This window comes from Orcinus orca, chromosome 5, assembly GCF_937001465.1.
Source record: "Orcinus orca chromosome 5, mOrcOrc1.1, whole genome shotgun sequence".
Lineage (NCBI taxonomy): Eukaryota > Metazoa > Chordata > Mammalia > Artiodactyla > Delphinidae > Orcinus > Orcinus orca.
The window spans coordinates 19000411-19016115 of NC_064563.1; the positions used below are offsets into that span (position 1 = coordinate 19000411).

A 15705-nucleotide genomic window follows, 5' to 3' on the forward strand; every position below is an offset into this window, starting at 1 on the left:
TATAGTCACATCATTCATGCTCTTTCCTCTAAGGAAGGGGACAGTCTTGAGAATGCTAAGTGCTGGGAACCCCTGTGTCACCAAAGGCCACACGAACAACAGAGGAAAGAAGACCATGCTTGGGCAGCCCCCTGCTCTCACACCCACACACGGGCGAGGGAGACGTCCAAAGCGCTGCTCACCGAAGAGAACAGCACAGAACCCTCAACCAATTTGAACCATTTTCAACTTTTTGCCGTATTTCCTTTCCTTCATTTCCCCTGTCCATTTTTTTTAATAAACTTTTTATTTTGGAATAATTTAAAATTTACAGAAAAGGTATAAAGATAGTATAGAGAGTTCCCACATACTCTTCGTCTAGTTTGCCCTAAAGCTAATGCCTTACATACCACAATACATTTGTCAAAACTAGGAAATTAACGCCGGTGCGTTATTATTAACTCCAGACTTCAGCATGGAGTCTTTTTGACTCTATTTTAAAACAAATCACAGACATCATGATAGTTCAGCCATGAATTCTTCAGGATACATCTCTAAAATATCAGGCTACTCTTTTTGGCTGCCATAAATAAACAGTGAAGTTATTCCATTATGTGGGAAATGAGTGATGCCTACAGGTAGCAGCTGAAAAATATTGATATATTCAGCCAGTGATGAACAAGAAAAAATTGTAGCTACTTTTGATATAGCCCCGGGCATAGAAAAATTAACAAGGGGTTCTCAATTGTAACAAGAAAAAAATATATGCGTGTAGTGATTTTGAAAGTCATTTCGGAGAGTGTTCAAAAATAACCAAAAAATAAATAAATTTAAGAAAATATTTAGCCTAGAGATCAAAACTCCTCAAAGATATCCAGGAAATAACATAATACGTACCTCACAATTACATTTTTTGTTAAAATAATAATAATAATAGTCTTCAATGAAAAAAAAAAAGACTCACTGAAATTACACTTAAAATAAAATTCCAGGGAAAAAGATAATAGTGAACCTAAGAATTAAAAAAAAAAAAAATTTACAAATTTTGGCCCCATTTTCACTACAAATATCAAAAAAACTAATCTTGTTTCCCTTCAGAATAAAGCATATCACTTGTTATGACTCAAAACACTAAATTTCCTGGCAACTGTTTTCCATATGCTATCCAGTTCTTAGAGTCAACAGGTCAAAATCCAAGTCCACCTCATACACAGCCTCTTCTGTGAGGCCATTACCGATTGCTCAACCAGATGCTCTTCCCCTTTCCAATATTTATTCTTTGAGAGTGAAAGAGACGCAGGAATGTCAAACGGTTCTCCTTCCAGTGGACACTTGGGTTTTTACTTAATTACTGCACTTACTTTGGTGCTTGTCATTTTATAGACATTTGTCTCCCTCCTATCTTATTCATCTTTCCTGTGCCCAAAAATTCTTACTCGTCTGTATAATACCAAAAGTACCTACCACAACACAGTGCACATAGAGGCTACTCAGTAAATGAGTTTCAAATTGAAGGAGGAAAACACATTCAGACATCACGTGCAGTGACTCAGATGCTCTTGATAAAAGGACATTGACATAGAAAATTCTGTTAAATCTAGCCAGCCAGTAGTAGTATCACACCACTAACCTGGACTACATGAGCACATAAGCTACATGATGAGAATCAATAACAAAAGAAGTAGTGAAGGCAAAAACTCACCTGCTATCGTACGTAGTACGCAGGCAAGCAGTTGAATAATCAATGGTCAATGACCCTGCAGTGAAATAATCAGGTTGCCAACTGACAAGCTGTGACTTACCAGAGGTATGGGGAAATGGGTTGCATACTGCAGATGTCGCAGGAGGTCATAATTAGATGGAAAAATTAACTCCCTTGGTTTTTCTCTCTTCAACAGCTTCTCACCGTTAACTGACATTCTTCTGCCCAGGGAAGGGTTAGCATTCTCACAGGACTCTCCAGGCACGGGAGAAAAAATCTAAGTCATGTAAAACAAATGTTGGAGATTGTAAATGAAAGAGAGCAAAACTAAAACACAGAACTTCAAACCCACAAGACACTCACACCATATCCTTTCCTTATTTAACCAATGAGCAAAATAATAGACTGTGTTAATTTGCACAAGTTTCACATTCAGATCATTAGCATCACCCCCCATCCTGAAGATGAGACAATGACAACCACACACGTAAGACACGTGCACAGCTACATTTCCTGGAGGACCAGAGAGAAAATCAGACTTATAGGTAAGTGTTCTCCTCATAGGGCTACATTTCCTAGAAAAACATATACACAGAAATAATTCACTAATAAAGCTCATGAACAACAGATCTAAAGGTTTTAGTCTGTACCCCAAGCAACATGTGTTTTCATAAAGAGTTAGTTACACATTGAGATCCCTGAGGAAGAACACGTTGTAATTATACCGAGATAAAGTAGAAGAAGGTATAACAAGTCCAGAGCCAGGAAAGCTGTTATTGAGAAGCTGAACGCACATTCAGCAAATCAACATGGGCTGTCCTGAGGAAACGACATTCATGTATTCCTGAGATAATGATCTCTAAATGAACAAAGGAGTCACAGTCAACCAGGAGGATGGGACTGTTAGAATGTACAAAAGGAGGCAAGGCAGCCAAAACTGAGGATGAGCTGAAATGAGATAAACTGCATGAGATGATTAACTGAGGGCTCGGGTGGAATGCGAGAGGATGACATTCACATCACAAGTACATAGTTCATTCCAATGCACAGGGCAAGGGGCAGAAGGACAGAGACAGTTGGGGCAGAGGTGGGGAGGAGTGGTTAATGGTCAATAAGAATTTGAAGGTTGAACCTACTGGAAATTCCGAACCAAAGTCAGTTTTAAAGTCACTCTTGTCTACTTCATCAAAAATATTAGTAGTTCCTGAGTCAATGCCCATATGCGCCATAATAGTCTGTTCCTAATAATTGTCAGAGAAAGAAAGTCACGTTGTACATTTTGTAGTTCATTAAGAAGCTGGAGCTAAAACACGACAGTGACATTTTAAACCATCTTATGCCCCTTTTCCCCCTAGTGTCTTTTGTTCTCAATAAAAAGAAAAGGAAGTTAAGACACCCATTGCTTTACAAAGTCACATTATTTGTCCTCATGAAGAAAAAGATTTAACTTCCGTGATATTTTAAGGGAAAAAGGACACAAACTTCCTGATTAAGAACAAACTGGCCATAATTTCCTTCTTGGGGGTATTCCCAGTCACATGCTCACCAACTTGCCTTAGTAAGAAAAATCTAAGAGTATATTTAAGGTAATAAGATACCTTGGCGTCCAAAAATAGAAAAGAGAAAACAGAAACATAGAAAAGGCATAAACAGGTAAAGTAACTTTATTTTTTACTCTTTTTAACTTCTACTGTGGACAAATTTAGAAACAAAAGTATTTACATTAAAGAAACAATTTTTAAAAATCTTAAGAGTACAAACTACAAATTCAAGTGTGCAATTTTAATTGCAGGTTTTTAAATTACAAGGATAGCCACTATTTTTAAAATATCGTCATAGCATACGCTTAAACTCTCTCAGAACCAATATGAGGCTTTATTTTTAAAAAACTGTCACAATCTCTCACCATTTTCTACTATTTCCCATCACCAACTTCATGTATTTTGCCTCGAAAATTTCCGTAAGTATCTGGAACAATGTCCAAAATACAAGAAATTGGCAGAAAATTATAAAGTCATACAGTATAAAGTAATTTGTTAAAAAGAGCAATTCTGCAACATTTGAGAGAGATTAAATTTTTAATTAATTGAAATGAAAATACGATGTGTTATGACAAAAACATACGTATAAAAGAGCGATATAAGTAACGGATGATACATTGGAGAAAAGATGCTCCTTAGAATGAAAACAGACAGGATGTTAGGGCCAAAACAAGTCCAATTTCGAGGCTCCACATTAAAGGAAAACTGGAGATTAGAAATACGTAAAATTGGAAGAATATAATTCCAATCCAATGAAAAATGTGATAGCCTGTCAAATCTTTTCATTACTAGTTTTAGCATATCCAAAAGAAAATTCTAGGAGATATAAACTACAGTCCAAATTTTTTGTGTGTGAGTGAGGAGCAGAGATAAATGAGCTTTGAAGCAAGAAGAGTACAACTGGAAACGATCGCCCTTCCACCACCACATAATCCCTCTGACAGCGGTTCCCCAGCAGAGTCTGGTTTCTGGGGGTGGAACACCCCTCCCAGGGCCATACCTCCATCTTCACGTCATGGTCCTTTGCATAGTGCTCGTCTGCATGCTCTCCTGCTGGCGACCGGGGCCGAGTGGAGGCGGTGATGGACAGGTCTCCTCGAGAGATGAGGGTGCACATGTAGGCGTCATGGGAGAAGATGTCGTGCCGGATGAACTCACAGAAGAGCAGCACCAGGTTGACAAATTCCACCTTCTCACATTCACTGTTTGGATCCGCTGTCAAGAAACAAATTCAATCAAGAATCAGTTTCCTCCACTGGGTAGGGGAAAAAAAAAACAATGACTAATTTTAACAATATTTTCACTATCTTTTATTTTTCTTTTAACAAAATAAGGGATTTATTGGAAAATTATGAGGCTCTAGCATTTTGCACAGAACTGGCACACCAGGTTTTTTGTTTGTTTTAAATTTTTATTGTTTTATTTTTTTTAACATCTTTATTGAAGTATAATCGCTTTACATTGTTGTGTTAGTTGCTGCTGTATAACAAAGAGAATCAGCTATACGTATATATGTATATCCCTATATCCCCTCCCTCTTGAACCTCCCTCCCACCCTCCCTATCCCACCCCTCTAGATGGTCACACAGCACCGAGCTGATTTTCCTGTGCTATGCGGCTGCTTCCCACTAACATCTATTTTACATTTGGTAGTGTATATATGTCCATGCTACTCTCTCACTTCGTCCCAGCTTACCCTTCCCCCTCCCTGTGTCCTCAAGTCCATTCTCTACGTCTGCATCTTTATTCCTGTCCTGCCCCTAGGTTCTTCAGAACCTTTTTTTTCTTTTTTAAGATTCCATATATATGTGTTAGCATACGGTATTTGTTTTTCTCTTTCTGACTTACTTCACTCTGTATGACAGACTCTAGGTCCATCCACCTCACTACAAATAACTCAATTTCGTTTCTTTTTATGGCTGAGTAATATTCCATTGTATATGTGTGCCACATTTCTTTATCCATTCATCTGTCGATGGACACTTAGGTTGCTTCCATGTCCTGGCTATTGTAAATAGAGCTGCAGTGAACATTGTGGTACATGACTCTTTTTGAATTATGGTTTTCTCAGAGTATATGCCCAGTAGTGGGATTGCTGGGTCATATGGTAGTTCTACTTTTAGTTTTTTAAGGAACCTCCATATTGTTCTCCATAGTGGCTGTATCAATTTACATTCCCACCAACAGTGCAAGAGGGTTGGTTCCCTTTTCTCCACACCCTCTCCAGCATTTATTGTTTGTAGATTTTTTGATGATGGCCATTCTGACCGGAGTGAGGTGATACCTCATTGTGGTTTCGATTTGCATTTGTCTAATGATTAGTGATGTTGAGCATCCTTTCATGTGTTTGTTGGCAATCTGTATATCTTCTTTGGAGAAATATCTATTTAGGTCTTCTGCCCATTTTTGGATTGGGTTGTTTGTTTCTTTGATATTGAGCTGCATGAGCTGCTTGCATATTTGGGGGATTAATCCTTTGTCAGTTGTTTCGTTTGCAAATATTTTCTCCCATTCTGAGGGCTGTCTTTTTGTCTTGTTTATGGTTTCCTTTGCTGTGGCACGCCAGTTTTGATTGTCCCACTGTAACTGAAAAATATCAATAGTATCCAGTGTTCTGAGCACCATTTCTAGATTAGAGGTAGTGGTCCCTGGCAAATGAACGATGATTTAAGTAATCATGCAAACACACAAAATTTCAAGTAAGAAAAAAAAAAAAACAGGGCTAGACTGCTTTCCTCTGGTTTTACTATTATAACTGCTCATGATTCATGACTCATGACTGTTTGTTCTACCTAGAGTGTATCTGTGTTTTGGGGGAGAGTGGTTTGCACTTTTTCAAAGGAGACTTCACAATAGAACCATAATTCAGGTGGTACTGGAAAAAACTCGTGAGTGGGATCCACTGAAAAGAAAAAGGGATAACGGAATAAAAAGGGCCCCAAGATGGAGCTGGGCCATCTTTTTAGATTCATAGCCAGTCTATTTCACTCACATTATGACTTTTAGTATCGCAGCTGTAAAACTCTGTATCTGCACCTTTGAGAGAAGGTTAAAAAATGACTGAAGTACTGAGACTAAACGTACAAAGCTCAGTCCCTGGTACCATCACATTCACAAACACCAATAAAGACAACAGCTGGATCCAGGGAATACTACACTCAGTGCCCTAAACCTTAAGCCTAAATGTATGCTCTCGCCCATCTCCAAAGCCAATGACGGGCAAGCTCGATTCAGAGAAGCAGAAGAGCTTTCTCTGACAGAGCAGTGAGTGGGATCCAGAGCAAGCAAGGCGTAGGAGGAGGAAGTTCTTCCCCAATTTCTTTGGCAACAGGAATGGGGACACGATGAGCGGAGCGAAGGGCAAATGTCTGTCTCCCCCAGGACACGAGGTAAGTCAGAGCTGCTGACGTCCATCCCTGACAACGTGTTTCCTCCTCTCCGGAATCTCTCCTGTCTTTTCCTCTCTCTGCTCCCTTCTCCAGGCTTCATCACTGCTCCCTACATTCCGACCACCAGCTTGGCTGGGGCTCTTGTCCTCCCTCTAGCCTAGAGCAGCCACCAAGTAACTAAAAGAACCTCACCCCCAGGTGTCACTCAACCCTAAAGGAGGCCCTCCTCAGAGGAGCAGGAAGCAGAGCTGTTTCTTGCTGCTTTACCTCTTCTCCACAGATGGCTCCCTTCTCTCCCTTCCACTCTTTTCTCTCCTATCATTTGTCACTTTTTGCCATTTTTCTGTTTTTCCATCACCATCTGTCCTGAGACCCTCCCTGCTGTCCTTTGTCAGATGAAAACCTCAGAATAAAGGTCAAGCCCACTTAGCTCACACAAATGATTTCTTTAAAGTTTCCACCTACAGTATGAACCCACTGGGTGGTTGTTTATTCCCCAGATCCCCCTCTCCCCACCAACAATGGAATAAAGACACAAAAAGAACATGATAGGACATGAACATCCGAGAGAGTGTAGACAAGCAGCCAACCAGCTTTACAAACTAGTTCCTGAGACCTGCTCATAAGGTACTTTTGTTTTATGTTTTCCCCCTTTTAATGTCAGAAGTTAGAAAATCAGGAATTTAGAAAACAGTGCAAAAAGAGGAAGTTCATAATCACAATATATATATAATAAACGCCACAAGACCTCAGCTCCTCTCTTTTGGTAAGAAAGATCTAGAAAGGGAAAATTAGTCCACCAAACACAAGGGAATGAGCCGACTTATTGTTTTAACTATTAAAACTCTGGAAATTTTTAAGTCTTTCAAGATTGCCTGATTCTAAAATCGCATAAAAGTCTCCATTGAAAATAGGCTACAAAATTTTGCTGGTAAAAGATGCGTTATATTCAGTACAAAGAACTTTTGATAAGATTACAGATAAGGGAGGGGGGAGGGTTTTCTCCCCTTTCTGATCAATTCCAAAAAAGGTCAATCCCCTTAGTTAAGATCTAAAAGCAAAGAGCTTTACTTACACAACGAGGGGGCCTGTGTATCTAAAAACCTTAGCAGAACATTCTGGAAAACAGGCAAACTAGATCCAGCAAGAGAGGCTGAAGAAATGGACTCCTTCTCATCTAAGACCTCTGATTCACCACATCTCTAAGATTAAAAATAAACAGGCAAAGTTAATTATAGAGGACAAGTTTGAAATGTGTTTTTTATTAACATTTATGTTCTTGGATAAAACAGGCAAAATTCATTGAGATTTCTGTATTTATTTGAGGGCCATGCATCATAAGTGAATATAATTTCTAAAAGTTGAGGGAAACTGCCCCCGAACAATTTAAATGATTTCAAAGAACCCCTGTGAAAAACATTATTCATGTGAATGACATACTCTGCATAGCACAGTATGCATATCCGCTGATGTGTAATACAGTACAATAAACTACTCATTACCCCTATGCAAAACTGCTAAAAATAATTTGAGGTTGTCTTCATTTTTAAATAGTTCATGTTTAATCGTATTCCCTCCGAGAAATATCTGGGCATGTATCATTGCGTTTGATTCTTTTGTGTTTGTTTTTGTCAGGCAGTGAATTTATGAGTATGGTGGGGAGGTGTGGTATCAAATGAGAAAACTAACACTATTCTTCTAATAAGATTGTTTCACTCATCACACTTCACCAAGAAGCTCTCTCAGAACCTCCTGGAATCTCCACAGTTCATGAAACACATCTAGAGAAGCTGTTTACCTTCTACATTCTTAAGGTCAGGACTTGTTGGAAGACCAGTAAAGAAACAGTTTAGAAGCAATCAGAACCGCATTTTCTATTCTTTTTGATATTCCTTTGATTCTTCCCATTTTCATTATCTATTTTAATATTAAAATATTATATTTAGATACCATTTATTCAATCCACCCTCTCTTTATAAAGGTCAAATTTTGAAAATTGATTAATAGAAATCAATTATCTTAAACATTTCAGAGACAATACATTTTTAGCTATGAATACATTTATACCTATTAAAATTACTGTCATCTATATGTGAACCTCTTCTGAGTGTGAGTGAGTGTGTGTGTGTGTGTGCGTGTGTGTGAGTGCGTTAGTGTGTGTGACTATGCGTGTGTGTGTGTGTGTGTGTGTGAGTGGTGGGGGTGTGGGTGGTGTTCTGGGATACACAAGCGGGGAGGGGAAGACACAATAAAAACAACCCAGAAGGAGCAATGAAATTTGAGGAATTCAACTTTAGTTACTGAAGTTTAATCATTGCAATTCGCTGTAGAATATATTCTATTCATAAAGACGTAGGAGAAAAGCAATGAAACGCTTTTCCTAATTTTGCCATTGTAAAAGGGGCCATGTGGTTTACACCTTAGCACCAATATCCTTAAGCCCCAATTTCAACGACATGGCCTTTTGTATTTGGAGAACAGTGCTTTCCCAACAGAAGGAGATGCCTATGAAAATATTCTTCCTATTTCATTTTTTAATACTGTCATAGGAAGCAGGTGTATTATCAGTAACACAACCCTGAACAGGGTGAGTAAGGCCCCTGTTGTCAAACTTACTCTCATAGGCGTTAAATAAGAAGGCAATAAGGGGGCACCAGGCATGAACTGAGAAGCCAACGAGGAAAGTAAAACAGAGCTGCCTGAGAAAGAGGGGCCGAGGGGTGGGTGCCGTTACTTGTACCTAAGGTGGGGATGGAGGAGCTTCCTGAGGAGGTGACACATGTTGAGCCAGGAATGCTAGACAGGAAGCGGCACCTCCGGAAACAGGAACGGCCGTGTAAAGAGCGGGGCACCGAGCGTGCCACCCGGGAGGAACAGCAACAGCAAAGGCCCCGGGCTTCCCGGGTGGCGCAGTGGTTGAGAGTCCGCCTGCCGATGCAGGGGATGCGGGTTCGTGCCCCGGTCCGGGAAGATCCCACATGCCGCGGAGAGGCTAGGCCCATGAGCCATGGCCGCTGAGCCTGCGCGTCCGGAGCCTGTGCTCCGCAACGGGAGAGGCCACAGCAGTGGGAGGCCCGCGTACCGCCAAAAAAAAAAAAAGAGCAAAGGCCCCAAGAGAAACACGGGCATGGTGCGTGTGAGGACAGTGAAGACCAGAGGAGCTGGGGCTGTGTGCCACCCAGCGGAGGGAGGTCCCGGAGGAGGTGGGAAGGGCAGCTGCGGGGCTCCTGTGAGGCTCTGTGGGTCACGGGAAGGAACCGCTGGGAGTTTCAGGAAGGGGACAATGTGATCCGTGTCCATTTTGAAAAGGCGTCTCTGGCTGCTGGGGGGAGGATGGTGGGGAACACGGGAGGGAGGGAGACACTAGGCAGGAGGCCCTGCGGTCACAGCTGTCCAGGGGAGAGGTGACAAGGCTGGTCAGATCACACACATGCCTTCTCCAGAGCTGCCCCCGCCAGGCCCCACAGGCAGAAAGGAAGGCTCACTTGGAAGCTTTCCTTCAACAAAGCTAATGCTGACGAGGTTAGCTTTGCTTGTTCCCTTCTAATCTACTCCGGAGGCTTTAATTGCTCTCTCCTGGGGCCAGAACACAATCTCAAAAACGAATACAAATTGGCATCTGTAACCTCACAGTCAGGACTGCCTCAAGAAAGTCTTTCTAGATCCACTACCCGTGTGTACATATACACAGATGTATATAATACCCAGTGCACAGACATCTATGTATGTGTGTGTGCCTTAACCTCACAAAGGGAGATTTCCATTGTAAATCAGGTATTGAAGTTTCATTTTAAGGTAGTCCAGAATATAAATTATTGGCTTCATCGACTTAGAGGGATCCTACTATGGAGTCCTTATGTGAATTTGTATATTCTTCCTTTTCCCTTCAAAAGGGGAAAAAAAAAAAAAGCATAATGCGAGTAAGAAACAGAATCCTGCCCAAAGCAGTATTTTTAAACAATGGCATCGACAAGGAGAAGGAAAACCCAACCTACCTCTGCCTCGATCTCCGCTTGCCTCTTCTCCAAGAGCTTTGCCACAGCCATGGCCCTGTGCTTGCCTGATCTCTTACAGCTCACGGCCCATTCGCACAGCAGCGTCACCACAGCTTCATCGCTGGGGGCAGCCTAACGACCAACAGAAATGGGTACCGGCCATGTCACATGAAACAGTCACCTGATGCACGAGACTTAGGCTGCAAGCCACAGAATATCTGAAGTTTGAAGCTTTCTTCTTACGTTGTTTTACATTTGTTTTAGAAATGTCCCCAAATCTATTTTAACTGAGGTATAAAGAGTAAAACGTCAGTCATCAGGAAGGAAATCACTTACTTAGAAGAGCTGAACCTGTGACAATTCCAAGAAAATTAAGAGTTTCCTTGTATATGCTTTCACTTACACAGGATCAGAAGCCAGCCCCATGGAGCCTCCAGAGCTCAATTTCAAAGGAGACAGAAAAGGAGACTGACCACTGAATATCAAGGACAGCTGTTACAAAGCCCAGGTACTTCACTCCACTGCTGAGCCCCTTGGGTCCTCACTCACCGCCTCAGTCAACACATAATCCCAACGAGCCAGGCTAGCGGGTCTCCCAGTCCAAGGAGGAACTGGAAGGAACACCCTGGAGGGGAGGCCGGGATGCTGATCAAAACTCACGGCCTTAGAGACAACAAGCATGAAGAGCGACAGCCACGCATAGAAAGGAACAAGAGTTACAAGCAGACCCAGTTAACAGAGGACGGTAGCCTGGATCTGGGGAGGGCTCAGCACTGCCACCAGAACTATCAGCTGTAGCTGGCGTGGTCTAGAGATGGGCACCACAGACTGAGGACCAGAAGAGTCAGACAAAGGTCACAGGGACCCAAGTGACATGAATTGTGGGGGGAGAGGGGGTGTAAGGAAGCAGGGGGATCGTCCCTCTATACAATCGCCCCTTTCCCCGCAGAGGAGCTGTGCCAAACACTGAACATCAACTGCTCATTTTTAACATCTGCCCAGTTGTATAAACACTATGGCCAAAAGAACCAGACAAGTGCCAGTACTGGCATTTATATGCTATGCGAGACGCTCTTAAGTTTTTAGAATCCCCCATGAGCTCAATTAAGGTTGTGATAGCTGGAGCACGCTCTCAGGAAAAATACACATATACACACATGCACTTTAGCACAACACTTCGGAAGGTGTGAGGACTCTGAGAAGACATCCAAGAATCCCTGATCAGCTTTTAGATACCAGCAGACAATTCAGATCATGAAAATCAGTCTATTCCAAGATTTTTACCCATCCTGCCCTAAGTTCGGTTAAACACATGCTGACTTAAAGAAATGTTATCTGGGGCAGATATCTCAAAAGGAGCTCTGAGCCTCTTAATTTGAAACCAAGAGAAATAATTCAATTACAATGTATAAAGGTTGAACATAACATTTAAAAAAGAAAGCAGGGCTCCCCTGGTGGTGCAGTGGTTGAGAGTTCGCCTGCCGATGCAGGGGACGCAGGTTCGTGCCCCGGTCCGGGAGGATCCCACATGCCGCGGAGCGGCTGGGCCCGTGAGCCATGGCCGTGGAACCTGCGCGTCCGTAGCCTGTGCTCCGCAATGGGAGAGGCCACAGCAGTGAGAGGCCCGCGTACCGCAAAAAAAAAAAAAAAAAAAATCACTCTATCAGGTACTCATTACATGCACTGCTCTCTGCTCAGTCTTGTAAAATATTTTGGATGATAAAGAAACTAGCCCTGACCAAACGAAATTGTTTCTATTCTGATCAAATATCGATTTTCAGAACAGGTTTTCTGCAATATATATTGCTTATTCTAGTCATTACTAAAGTCTTAGCACTTTTAACTGGCCAAAGCAGACAAAACAAAAAATGGGAAGTATCAATACTTGACCTTAAATGTAAACCTTTCAGTCGCCTCTAATGAAAATTTAAAATAAAAAATAACTTGGTATGGGCTTAATCACTCTCAAAATCACTAACAGAGATAACAATGGCAAATTTTCAGGTGCTAGTAACAAAGAGAATTAACATTTATTATTGTTTACTCAGTTTACAGTCAGACACTACGATGTGTTTCCAGAATTATTCCTTTTAATCTTCACTACCTATGAGCTAGCTATTATGATTATCCTCATTTTACAAATAAGGAAACCAAGGCATAGAGATGTTAAATAACTTGCCCAAGATCACTCAACTAATTAACGGAACTCTTGCCACAAGATACATCTTGGGAAATGAACTAAATAAGTAGAGCTACGCTGTGTTCAAAGAACCTGGAAGGTGATCTTGACCCTCCCCCAGGGTACACGATGGCCCCGAGCTTCTCTTTGCTCTTCCGCCTCTACTCTGGGTGCTCAGAGCATCAAAGTGTTCTGCTCCCTTGTGCAGTAATATTTATTTCCATGTAATATGCATCTTTCACGACATAGCTTCATGGCTACTGGCTTTAAATATCCATTAGGAAAGGGAAACACACCACTCAACTATTAAAGAAAAGTGCTTCATCTTCCCAAACACCACAAGCCAGAGTTGGAGTCTTCGTGGGCAGTAACGGACAGCTTTTCATACTGGTACTTTGACAAACAGTAAGAAGTTGTTGAAAATACACAGCACGCACCCCCCTAGCCTCTAACTACACACAGGCAAATGGATAAACAAGAACAGGAGAGAGACAGAGAGCCATGACACATAAAGTTAAGGTCAGAGAAAAAGCACCAAACTAGGGGGTCAAGAATGTGGGGTCGGGCTTCCCTGGTGGCGCAGTGGTTAAGAATCTGCCTGCCAATGCAGGGGACACGGGTTCGAGCCCTCGTCCGGGAAGATCCCACATGCCGCGGAGCAACTAAGCCTGTGCGCCACAACTACTGAGCCTGAGCTCTACAGCCCATGAGCCACAACTACTGAAGCCCGCGCTCCACAACAAGAGAAGCCACTGCAATGAGAAGCCCACTCACCGCAACGAAGAGTAGCCCCCGCTCGCCACAACTAGAGAAAGCCCACGCGCAGCAACGAAGACCCAACGCAGCCATAAATAAATAAATTTAAAAAAAAGGAATGTGGGGTCTAGCCCTGACAGAAATTAAAATGTAATCATGGCAATAATAATATTAACAACTGTAAATCTTCAACCACAGTGATAGCAGTAGTAATAACCAAAAATATTTACTGAGCAGATAACTGGGTGTTTTACATACATCATCTCTAATCTCAACAACAAACTTTAAGGAGGTGCTGTGATTCCCATTTTACAGGTGAGAAAACTAAGGTTCAGAAGTTCAGTAAGATGGCCCAGGGCACAGAGGTCAAAAGTAGCAGGACCGGGATACCTAATTTTTTCTGTTGTTCCCATCATGGGTGAATCAAGATCAGTGGAAGCACAAGGAACATCATGATTACATGGAAGTCTCCCAAGGGGCTCACATGCACCCCAGGAAGCCTGCCTCCCAGCCCACTGCAACCAACCACTGCTCCCCGCTGTTCTGGCCCTGACTTGCACCTCTCTAGGGATGACCCAGACCTCTAATCTAATTGACATGCAGAAAATGAAACCACAGGAGTGAATTACCAAAGATTTCATTCCTCCTCTGACACTTGCTAGATCAGATGCTTGTACAAGGCAGGGATCTGCCCTTTCCATGGTTTTATTTTCAGTATCTACCACAGTGCCTGGCACATAGTAGATTCAATAGATATCATTAATCAAAGAGTAAAAGCAATAATACAGTGTTACATGAAACCAAAGGTAAAAACAAGGTGGATGGCGGGGGGGGTGGGGATGGGATTTACAATTTGTTCCCCTCCCCTGACACACACATGCACTTACTTAATATGGAAAAATAGGGGACTTCCCTGGTGGCGCAGTGGTTAAGAATCCACCTGCCAATGCAGGGGACACGGGTTTGAGCCCTGGTCTGGGAAGATCCCACATGCCCACGGAGCAACTAAGCCCGTGCGCCACAACTACTGAACCTGCGCTCTAGAGCCTGTGAGCCACAACTACTGAGCCCGTATGCCACAATTACTGAAGCCCTAGAGCTTCAGTAGAGCCCGTGCTCCACAACAAGAGAAGCCACCGCAATGAGAAGCCTGCGCACCGCAACGAAGAGTAACCCCCGATCACCACAACTAGAGAAAGCCCGCACACAGCAACGAAGACCCAACGCAGCCCAAGATAGATAGATAAATAAATAAACTTATTCATTTAAAAATAGGAAAAATAGGGCTTCCCTGGTGGTGCAGTGGTTGAGAGTCCGCCTGCCGATGCAGGGGACACGGGTTCGTGCCCTGGTCCGGGAAGATCCCACATGCCGCGGAACGGCTGGGCCCGTGAGCCATGGCCGCTGAGCCCGCGCGTCCGGAGCCTGTGCTCCGCAACAGGAGAGGCCACAACAGTAAGAGGCCCGTGTACCGCAAAAAAAAACAAAAAACAAAACAACAACAAAAAAAAAGGAAAAATAATTGATTTAATCTAACAGTTAAGTATAAAACACTAGAAACGTTCCCATTCCTAACTTAATGAGTCACGGATGGATGCTGGCCAGAAAACCTTTATTTAGCATCATTCTGAAGGACTGAGCCAGTGGAAAGAAACATAAGTACTTGAATGGATATGGCAAGATTACTACAGTGTGCCTAAAATGATCCTCTCCTCCCAGCAACCCAAAGAATTGAAAAACATCATGACTAGAGGAAAACAGACAACTAAAAAGTGATGAAAATACTAAGCAGTCATGAAAAAAAACAAAAACAAAAAAACCCTGCAGAATATTTTGTAGGAAGCAATCCCATTTATGTCCCCCAACCTAGGTGTTAAGTGTTCACATACAAGTACATAAATGCCCAGGAAAGTATGCAAAGGATATAGACCAAAATGCACTGTGGTTACTGCTTGTGTATACAACAAGTGTCTGTTATACGGTCTGCCCTGCTCTAATGCTTTCACAACAATCCTATGATTGTTGAGCAAACTGAGGCCAAAGGTTAAATAACTGGTTAAATATCGCAAAGATACTAGGTCACAGACCTAAGAGTCACATCTAAGCTATCTGCCTCCACGGCGGGGACGCATGCCAAAATGCCCCCCCTTCTGGGCAGAGGGGT

At 42.4% G+C, this 15705-nt stretch overlaps 1 protein-coding gene across 2 annotated transcripts in view; it reads right to left on the reverse strand.

Annotated features, from left to right (window-relative positions):
* MED12L (mediator complex subunit 12L) overlaps positions 1-15705 on the reverse strand; it is a 329841-nt gene that overhangs the window by 226209 nt on the left and 87927 nt on the right. For both annotated transcript variants that reach the window (XM_033402722.2, XM_049710167.1), the window contains 4 exons: positions 10607-10738; positions 7687-7813; positions 4223-4437; positions 1782-1958 (listed from right to left, as the gene is read on the reverse strand). In XM_033402722.2, coding sequence (XP_033258613.1) covers positions 1782-1958; positions 4223-4437; positions 7687-7813; positions 10607-10738 — 651 coding nt within the window. The remainder of the gene's footprint in view (positions 1-1781; positions 1959-4222; positions 4438-7686; positions 7814-10606; positions 10739-15705) is intronic.